A 10,901-nucleotide genomic window follows, 5' to 3' on the forward strand; every position below is an offset into this window, starting at 1 on the left:
TATATGGGCTGCGGAGGAGGAGGAGGCGGCCCACCTGGACCCAGGAATCAAGGCTGATGGGCATCCGCTGCGGTGGGCCGGCTCCAGGTGCGGGGAACGGCTGAGCATCCCAAGCGCGGGCACGCGTCCTCGTGCGGTGCTCCCGAGCGCAGGCTGCCTTCGGATCAGGCCCTGCCAAGCCGGACCCAGGGCGGGCTCACGTGGAAGTAGCCCCCCACCCGCAGTTCCTCCTCCCAGTTTGGTGCGGGCCCGTCGCTCGCAAGTCAGTCCGCAGAGAAATCCATCCAGTAGGGGCTGTCGAGCTGCTTACGCCTGCTTCTCCGCGCATCGGTCCGCTGATGCCATAGGGCAGGGGTAGTCAACCCGTAGTCTTCTAGATGTTCATGGACTACAATTCCCATGAGCTCCTGCCAGCGGTTGCTGGCAGGGGCTCATGGGAAGTGTAGTCCATGAACATCTGGAGGACCACGGGTTGACTACCCCTGCCATAGGGGAAAGCGGGAGAGTTGAGAGGGGAGGCGAGTGCCACGGATCGTGTCTGTGGGTTTTGGGGACGACCTGGGAAACGCACCTCTTGAACCCTAACCGTAATCTCATGCAGCCCAAAGGGGAATGATTGCAGTTTTGCCTCCGAAATCACATGGAAAGATTATAGGATTGTAAAGGACTTGTAGTTTAGGCCTGGCTTATAGCACAGCCACACAGCCGGAGCCTACCTAGAAAAACCTCTCTAACACACTCCCCCCTCCTTCTGCTGGGTATTTAACCCAGGCCAAAGTGATGTAAAAGTCTGTAGAGCTGAAGACGGTAGCTCTGAAATGAATTCGGATAGTTTCTACGGGACTCCTGTGTAATGTTGCTTCAGATCTTCTCTGGAATTGCTGCTGTTTGGTCGTGTCCGACTCTTGGCGATCCCGTGGCACAGCTGCCGCCACGATCCCCGATCCGGCACCGCCTCCCCCAGCCGTGCAATGGAGTCCAACTCAGTTCCCTCCAGCGTTTCAAGGGTTACCGAACCGGTTGGCAGAGAAGGTCTCTTCTGATTGGAGGCTGCGCAGGATTTGCGGGCGTTGCCGATAAACGTCAAAAACAACACGGGACGTCGCCGAGAAGCGGTCCATTTCTCGGACTCCGTACATCCGGGTATTTTTAGGTAGCTGCCCATTGGTTTGGAAATGAGGGTAAGGGGGGGATGCATAAAGTACCAATTGGTTATAGCAGGACTGTGTTCGCGCATGCGTGTAGCGCTCCAAGGTGGGAGGCGAAGGGAGCGAGAAGAGGCTTGAGGAGCCGCTAATGGCGGCCGCGTTGAGGAGGCTGTTGCATGGTACGGAAGTGGAGCGAGTCCGGCCGGAGCCTGAGCCTCCTCCGCCACCATGGGGCATGGAGACCCGCAGGTGCCCGGTGCATGGCTGCGGGGCCAGCAGGGGGGAGAGGGTCCCTCGTGGCGACAACGGCAGTTTCCAGGTAACGGTCGAATCTCGGCTGTCGGTTATCAGCTGTGTGTGACGTAAGCGGCCCCCCCTCCCGCGGCTGTGAAGTGCTGCCACGTGCGGCTGCTCTGTCACGTCACTGCGCGTGCGGCGCTGCAGCCTATTAAGGGCGGGGACACCCTGACCTTCGAGCATGGTTTTTAGGTGCACGTCTGGATAGGCGCGAGTGCCTGTTTTTCAATGCGTGTTTTGCTGAAGACCTCCAAATCGTTAATGTCAGATTGACATTTAGAAAAAACGACAAGACCTCTATTGCCCGTCTTGTTTTTGCTTTCCATCCCTCTGCTCCTTTTTCTCACTCCTTCCCCTTTTCTGCCTTCTTCCTCTAACATAAGAAGTAAAAGTGGTGCATTAAGGAGCTCTGACTCATGAACGCTTATCCTGGAGTAAATCCTTAAAGTGCTAGGAGGAAGGTTGCTGCAACGGTCTAACAGGGTGGCCGCCCTGGCATTATTGATTTGGGGAGTGTCAGAAGGCTGACTCACGATCTTGACAGGCGACGTTGCCCTTGGTAAGGTAGAGGTTGGCCTGTGGCACAGAAGAGTTGAGGAAAAGGAAGGTGTTACACCGAGGGCAATTATCACAGCTAATAAAACAGGCCAGTACTGCTTCAGCTTCCAGTTATCTTAAAGCTCGAAATGCCTGGAGGGGTTTGCAAGGTAGCTTTCTCTTCCTGTCCCAGAAAGCATCAGTGCTCTAATCCTGTGCAAAAAGAGAGACTGCTCTAATCTCAATATGTGGCATTGCATTCCATAAATTTGTAATCCATCACAGTATGATCCAAACTGTGTCAGAGAAGGGCTTCTTAGTACTTGTTTAGGATAATATTTTCAAACAGAGCCTCTCCCCTGCTTCTGTATTATGAAACTTCCAAGCGACGCATAGTTAATTTTTCCCATCATCTTTTGGAAATATATTATTGAATGTTTTTTTACAAGTTTTTTCATGGGAGTATGTTTAAAGTGGCTCTATGCATATCCCCTTCCAGTATTTTGTGTTTCATGTTTTGCTAGTTTAATGATTTTGTAATGGGAGTTGTTGGCACATCTTCTGACTCTCAGTGGGCCCAACTAACTCAGGTGTCTTCCATCAAGAGCCTGGACATGTTTCTGGACACCTCCGTTTCAGTGGACGGCCAGATGATGGATGTTGCTCGCTTAGCAGTTTTCCTCCTATGCCAGGCATGACAGCTTGCACCCCACCTCCCTGCACTGGACCTAGCCAGGCTGATCCATCCAATAGTCACCTGTAGATTAGACTTCTGCAACTCACTCTATGCAAGGCTTCCCTGGAGACTGCTCTGGAAACTCGTAACTGGTTCATAATGTGGCAGCCTAAGTCCTCATGGGGACCCAGTGGAGGGTGCACATGACACCAGTGCTCATCCAGCTGCATTGACTCCAGACTGGAAACTGGATAAAGTTCAAAGTGTTGGTATTGCTCTTCAAAGCCCTAAACAGTCTGGGACCAGCATTTTTTTTTACGATGTCCTCCAAAGGTCATTAAGATAGTTGGGCCCAAACCTGTTGAGAATCCCTGGCACAAAGGAGGTGAAATTGGCCTCAACCAGGGCAAGGACCTTTTTGGTCTTGACCCCAGTCTGTTGGAGATCAGAGCCCTGTGATATCTTAACCAGTTCCACAGTACCTGTAAGACAGAGCTGTTCCACTGGGTCTATGGTTGGGGCCCTAACAGATCTGCAAGAAACGCTGGACTGTTCTAAAAATCACCCTTCCAATCAAAGCCTGAATTAGCTTGGGGACAATACAAGTAGAATGGTTTTATTGTATTTATATTGCCTTATAATTTTATGGATTGTTTATTAATTGTGGTTACCCACTCTGAACATAGGAAGGGTAGGCTATAAAAATAAAGATGATGATGATTCTCCTTCTCTCCCCTTAGGAGCAGCCCTCTTACCCTGGGTATGGGTCCCACTACTGGAACTCTCAGCCTAGGGCTTCTTACCCAAGTCAATATCCCGCTGGACCTGAGCTCCAAGGCCAGGTAGAATGAAGCAGTATTTTGTGAATTTATAACCAAGGGTGTCCACTCCTGGAGAATGACCATGGATGGAGACATCTGTTTGCTGCCTGTAGAATGGAATGTGTTGCATTACTGAAAGTTATTTTTCATGGTATTTAGCAGAAGCACAGTTTTGACTTCTGCAAGACCTGTGCTGCAGTTGTTCCATCATTCTTAGGTGATCTGGTCTCAACATCTTGAATGGGAAATGCTGACCCATGATGTTGACATAATGTAAGGACCTTTCTGCACCTGATTGTTTGCCTTGCAGAGCAAACTGGAGAGCTCATAGGTGTGGGTCTGAGTCTCTTTCTTGACTTCTGCCTTTTGTCTGCCATACAAGAATACAAAAACTGTAACACACTTTCCTACTAAAATACCTGAGAATATGGGTATGTGTTGTCTGGTGGCACAGTGTAGCTTCCTCTGTATGAACCATGTGGTGGATGTAAGAGACCACCTGAATTTATGATTGGTAGCTTTCACTTGATCACTGTGCTGTGTTAGCTCTTGATCTCATCTGTTTTGCCACATTGATCCAAAAGTAAAGTGGAATGAGCCTGTGATTGCTCCCCTGAGCTCATTCAGAAGAGCCAGGTTACACCTGTGAAAGTAGTCAAACTTTTTTTTACTTTTTACTTTTTTACTTTAGAAAGTAAAAAAACATTAATTTGCATAGAATGGAAGTATCATTCCTCCAACAATTTAAGCAGAAAACTCTTCAGCTCACAGCAATAAATTGCATAACTACAGAGAAGAAAGGTTTGAAAACTGTGTGCACAATTCCAGTTTAACAAATTAATGCTATCAGAATGTATTGTTTTTCTTTAATTCAGAATATATGCCACCTCAAGCCTGCTGATGGTGGCTTTTGAAAGGAACTAAGGCTTTATCGGAATAAACCTTACTTAATGAAGCTACTCATTCAACCCAATGGCTTTGAGCAGTATCACACTACTAAAATGTAAAACAATCCTAAAAATCCAGTTCCACACTCAGACTCTTTGATTGATTCATATTATATCTTGATATAGCTTGGGGAAAGAATTTTGTAAAAGCCAAAGTGGTTTTGTGTTGACTATCTTCTAGGAACACTCTCAGTTATTCTCCAGTAGTTATATTTGCCCTCTCTTGAAGAAGTGGTAAAATTCATAATTCTCCTATACCTGAGTAAATCACCCATTCCAAGAGACAAGTCTACCACTTCATTCCAATTGACACAAACAAAATCTGAGTAAGAAACCTTCTTGTAGTGACCATACATTACTTGATAATGTCTCACATTTAATCTGGGTAACAAACACTCTTATCAGAATTATTTGAATAAATAAATATGGTCCTTACCCGAAGGTGAGGGTTACACTGATTCCCGCTAGAGGGCACTCACTGACAGCATAGGGTTTTTTCTCCTGCAGGATGTTCACTTGTTCTCTGAATAAAGTCACTGTGTATTCACTGTTGAGCACTGTACACAGCAAGAAATTGGGGTGACACAATCCAAGCCTTTGCCCTTGGACTTTCTGACCCCAAACTGCAGAACTACATGATCCAGAGATCCAGGAATTCTAACAGTGCAGTGTCTTCCATTCAGCAGAATCTGGCAGGCAGATACTAAGGGCTCTCAGGATTGTTGCCTTGCTCAATTCCAAGGGAATAGTTAGTGTTGAAAGTTATAGTAAATCTTGTATTGAAGCTATGTTGTACAGGCAAAGATTGCATGGTTTTCTTTGCTAGAATTGAAGGGTGTTCCTGACCATTTAGCAACTGTTCAGTGGATGAGTTTCTCCAGTAAACTATGAAAGATACAGGAGTCTTCCTTGAGCCAGGTATTAATAATCCTAGCTGCAGCTCTTGACCAGGAGTTTCTGAAATGAAATGTCATAAAAACTAGGCTGATTGGTTTAAATGTCCCTTCTTTGTCTACTAGGGGATCAATCATTCCTACTCAAATGGCGTTTATGGCACTCCTTACTCAACTCCTGGAACAGGACCACCTTCGTATCCCAATCTCCCACAATCAAATACCTATTACTCCACAGGGCATCCTCCTGTCCCTTATTCTGCGGAGTCTCCTGGATTGTACCAATCGCAGTCACCAACTCCCAACTGGAATTACCCCCCACCTGATTGTCCAGCAGAAGGTTCTATGGTGAGGAGGCAAGTACCAGGATATGCCCAGCCTCCGGTAAGGAAATTCTTGTGGGTAGTTGCATGAATTATAATGGCTTAACTGATTAGCCAAATCCCTTTACCATTGACTTGGCATGAGTTTAGTGGTTCTTGGCTTAAAGTAGTTGGATTTCTACACCTAAACTTTTCTTCATTTGCTGATACAGCCTTCAAACACAAAGAATCTAAGATTATTCTCTGGCGGTTTTTTCCAATTGCCTGGGCATTTTTACATGATATATTTTATCTCTGGACTAGCAATCCAGTCCTAATCACTCAAAATAAAGTTTGAGTTCAATAGGATTTGTTTTCTGATAGGATGTAGGTTGAAATGCTAAGCATACCTATTCCCTATGTCTGCTGTGATCTTATATACTCAGAAGTATTGAACTGCAGTTGCAGGAGATGAGCTTTATACAAATAATCCCACATTAGTTTCCCTGCAGGGCATGAGACCATAGTTGAAGGCAAATATCCAGGATTGCCTATGCTTGCTCCATAAAGTGCTATGAATTATAGCCATTTGCTTACATTCCTTTCTGTAGCAAGCCTGCTGAAGTTACCGATCCGAGCTGGTAGATCTTCGTGATTCATTATGACAAATTATCCCTATTAGGACTGTTGCCAGTTAAAGGGATCATAACTGATTTTATGAGCTTTAGTCAGTTAATTATAAATTAAGTCTATGAAAGTTGCATTTGAGGGGGAAATCTTGTTTGTGCATACTGCAGTGCATAATCTTAGAGGCATCCCCCCAACACAGCTGGAAATGCCATTTAAAATGAGGATTGCAATCTTTAAATTTTTATAAGTTCTTGTGTATTAAAGTGTTCTTTCAGTTGATTTGGTTTTACTGTCAAGGTGTTTTTAATAAGTTGGGTGAATGAAGAAATAATTTCTCTGCCCTCCAGACTCCGGGCTTTCCTGCCCCACCCTATCCATATGGAGACTGCAATCATGGTATTCCTCAACAGGGGCCACCACTACCACCACCATCCCAGCCAAGGCTTCAAGATTCAACATGGCGACCTCCTGGCATTTATGGGATGCAATCTCCTTATGGTTGGTCTCCTTCATCAACAGGACATGGGAATCGATATGTTGCTGAAAGCTCTTTACCTTGGCCTGCTAATGGAGCATCTGCCTCACATCCTCAAATTAACAGTGCAAAGGTACCTTTTTAAGGTGTACAAAGAGATCGCCTTTTTCTTCTGCTGTTTGCTTAGGTATTCCTGACATTCTGCCTGATATATTGAATGAGCCTCTTTGCTTTGGCAAAGGTACTATGCATTCTAATTTACCAAGTCACCTTGCCCTGGCTATTCTTAGTGTTATTTCTTGTTCAGTTACTGCCTCTAATTGGATCCTTGGGCAGGATCAGACACCGAGGTCCAGCTCAGCAGTGAATGGAAGGAAAGCTTCCCATCCCTAAATTGTATCTTTGCATGGAGGGAAAGCTTCCTGTCCCTAAATTGTATCTTTGTCTTCTGACTCCAGTACCTAAGAGGTGTGAGCTTTGGCTTGAATTTCATATCTTTAGGCTTAATCTTCTTGAGTGGGTCGGAATTCTATTTTCTGTTGGTACTTGCAGGTGTACATATGTAGTTTGTTGTATTTCCTAGTGAATTTATGCCCCAGTTCTCTACCCTTCAGATATAGAAGTTCGTTGTTGTTACCATATATATCTTGCACCTCTACCATTTAGTGCTCTTGTGGCTCGAGCTTGGTGTAGTGGTTAAGAGTGGTGGGTTCTAATCTGGCAAGCTGCGTTTGATTCCCTGCTCTCCCACATACAACCAGCTGGGTGACCTTGGGCTTGTCACAGAACTGATAGAGCTGTTCTGACCAAGCAGTAATATCAGGGCTCTCTCAGCCTCACCTACCGCACAGTGTATCAGTTGTGGGGAGAGGAAAGGGAAGGAGATTATAAGCCGCTTTGAGACTTCTGATAGAGAAAAGTACGATAAAAAACCCAGCTCTTCCATAGATGTGATTGCACAGGTTCTAATGCTCAAGGTTTCTGGACTGTATGTAACTTAGGCAGCTTGAGCAGCTTTTTTTTGTTTCTGTTCCACCACAGTGTGATCACCTCTGGACCTCTTAGTGAACTGAGCCTTCATGAAGGGTACTCTCAAGCTTTAGTAATACCTAAGTTCTCCTTTGTCTTGAGGACAATTGAGGTGGCCTGCATATCATCTTGACAATCCCATGGTGTTCTTCAATCGCTACAGCGTATGAACCAGAAATGCTTAGCCTACCGAGTTTCTATCATTCTTTCTTGTTTTGGAACTGTTCATGGTGGCAGCGTTCATAGGAAAGGTCACCTGGGAGCCAGGTTACTGGGTGATGGTGTATTGTGATGTCATTCTGACAGGTTCAGAGTGCATGTCTAGTATCTTTCAGGGCCTGAATCTCTTTATGTACTGACATCTTGACCATGCAGATCTTTCTCAAGAGCAGAGAAGCAGACTGGCAATATTGGCTGCCAGGAGATATGTGTGCACTTCACTTCTGATGCAAGATGTGGGGTAATGGAATTGGTGGAGCTAGCTACAATGTTAAAGGTTCTTGTTTCTCACTTTAGGACTCCTCTTACAACCAGTTGGAGGAAGGAACTAACCAGCACAGCTACTTCCCTGAATCCACTCAACTGCCTCCTGGGACCATGAATGATCACAAGCTGGCCCAGCTTGACACTAAGCCATCTGCTTGTAACACCAAAGTGCAGTACAGTGCACAGCCCCAGCTATATGATAATGTACAGAAGAAGCTGCCTGTGGCTAATGACTATGGATCAGGTTTCAAAACCAGTGGGCAGCTTCCATCAGAACCATCAGATGTGCAACCAGGAGTTCGAAAAGTTATAGAGGTTATGGAGGGTGTTGAACTGCTAGAGGAAGAGGTAGATGAATTCGTGGGGAAAAAAATGGACAAAGGCTACCGGCTACTGGAGGAAATGCTGACCAAGAAGCTGTTGGAACTAGACTCTATAGAGACAGGTGGTCAGGAGAGTGTACGCCAAGCAAGGAAAGAGGCTGTTCACAGGATCCAGGCCATACTGGAGGAACTGGAAAGAAAGGGGCTTTAAGTTGGGGTCGTGATAGCAACAGTCCTAAGGCTTAGTCCTGGAGTTCTCAAAGAACTGTGTCTTCGTTCCATCTCCAGCTCTTTTGACATCAAAAGCAATAAGAGTTAACTTGAGTTTTTATTTTAAAATCACATGGTAAATTGACTATTACTAAATTCTTAGCTTGGTGGTCTGCAAACAAATATAGCGGAAGAGATTACACGCTGACCCTAGTGATTGAAGACTAGCTATAGTACTCCCTAATTATCAGCACACTTTTGCTTCACAATGGGCATTCTGAGGTAAGGCTGTGAGTCTCTGAAGACAGAACGTTTGGAGCAGCAATGACTTCTTTGAACAACTGAGTGATGTGTCTCACTCTGCAAGGTACAACGGCATTTCAGTTGCAACACAGCACCAGTAAAACCAAGACAACCGTCTCCTTAAGCTGCTCCTCTTTGTATTATTTACAGGTTTCTCACTCTTATCATAGAAATCGTGTTGTGTTCCGTATCGTTGGGGATTCTTCCTGCTAAACTGAAGCCCTTCTGATGAGCCAGTCAGTGGGCAACCAAAGCCAGTATAGCTGTCCTGCTGTTTGCCTGTACCGTGGAAGTATAATTATGATGCTTTTTATAGGATCAGTGGAAGGAATCAAGGAAAATATTTGACTGTTGCCTACACAAGATGCAGTGCTAGCAAATGGGGCGATTGTAAGAACTCTATTCACAAATGCCCTTGGCCGAATGTGTTAGTGAGATGTCATATATTGCTTTACAAAAAAAAAAATCACTTCTATCTATGTAACTGGTAATTCTGTACAATTGCTGTCTTGAGGGGGACAGGTAAGGCTACTAATGTAAATATTTGTTCATCTCAAAGTGGTCTTTGTTCCCTAAGGTGAGAAATAAACTTCCACATTTTTAAAATGCAACATTTGCAAATGACAATATTGGTGTCAAACCATTAAAATGATATTGGGTCTGACCACACAAGTGGCTTGGTCTTCTGTCTTAACTGACTGACTTCCTGTCTTGTAAGTGACTGATTTCCTGTCTTGTAAGAGCTCAAGGTATGTGACAAACCTGATAAGAACAGCCACTTCCTGTGACCTGATGCTTTACGGCACCTTTGGCAAGATCTGTGCCCCAAAAGAATGACATTCCTTTTATCTTCACTTCTGTTATTAGAGAACAGTTGTCCCATCAGTTATTGCCAAATTGTAACTATTGAGTCCCCACAATCACAAATGGTTCTGTATTAGATTTCTTGAATCTTTTGTGGATGAGGGGGTATAACTCTGGGTTAAAGCACGTAATACAATTAGTTTTAACAGCTTCTTTAAGATACAGAATATTTTGTTCATTGTTACTTCTATTTTTGTGGGTGTTTATCATTGTGTTGCTTACAAACTATGTTTTGACTTCTGTGTTAATCAGATGCATTGATATTGAAACTAGGTCTGCTGATTTGTTGATCATGGAGCCAGTGTAGTGAATAAACTAGATTGGAATCTAGTAGCAGCTTAGAGATGAACAATATATTCAGTTTTCAAGAGTCAGAAGAAGTGGACCAATATGGCAGCCCTCTGAAACTCCCTTCATTGTTGGATAATTAGCTCATTCATGAAAGGTGACCTTGAGCTTGCAATTCTCAGCCAAACCTACCTTATATCTTACTGTATAAGGTGCTAGAACAAGAAGATGTGCATTGTGCCGTTGAGGAAGGGCAGGATTAACTCTTGTGAGCATGCTCAGGATATTATCTATAGGCTTTGTTTTGTACTTGAGAACAGAATTGTCACAGTATAATTGAATCAGCCTCTTGTGGTGCAGGGTGGTAAGGCAGCCGACATGCTGTCTGAAGCTCTGACCATGCTGCTGGGAGTTTCATCCCAGCAGCTGGCTCAAGGTTGACTTAGCCTTCCATCCTTCTGGGGTTGGTAAAATGAGTACCCAGCTTGCTGGGGGGTAAAACGGTAATGACTGGGGAAGGGAATGGCAAACGACCCTGTATTGAGTCTGCCAAGAAAACGCTAGAGGGCATCACCCCAAGGGTCAGACATGACTCGGTGCTTGCACAGGGGATACCTTTACCTTTAACTGAATCAGTGGGTCAGATGAGTAACAGAAGGTCTGGAAGATTGG

General features: G+C 44.9%; 1 protein-coding gene across 2 annotated transcripts; it reads left to right on the top strand.

Annotated features, from left to right (window-relative positions):
* The first annotated feature begins 1,058 nt into the window (after positions 1-1,058).
* BAG4 (BAG cochaperone 4) lies at positions 1,059-9,749 on the top strand. 2 transcript variants are annotated; one of them, XM_077306792.1, is made up of 5 exons: positions 1,059-1,181; positions 3,399-3,500; positions 5,446-5,703; positions 6,599-6,859; positions 8,272-9,749. In XM_077306792.1, exons 1-5 carry the CDS (start codon positions 1,176-1,178, stop codon positions 8,773-8,775), a joined length of 1,131 nt encoding a protein of 376 aa, XP_077162907.1. In that variant the 5' UTR covers positions 1,059-1,175; the 3' UTR covers positions 8,776-9,749. The 2 variants fall into 2 exon arrangements, with proteins under 2 accessions (XP_077162907.1, XP_077162906.1); XM_077306791.1 differs by having other exon boundaries at positions 1,131-1,467.
* Positions 9,750-10,901: the final 1,152 nt, after the last annotated feature.

Source organism: Paroedura picta, chromosome 12, assembly GCF_049243985.1.
Source record: "Paroedura picta isolate Pp20150507F chromosome 12, Ppicta_v3.0, whole genome shotgun sequence".
Taxonomy (NCBI): Eukaryota; Metazoa; Chordata; class Lepidosauria; order Squamata; family Gekkonidae; genus Paroedura; species Paroedura picta.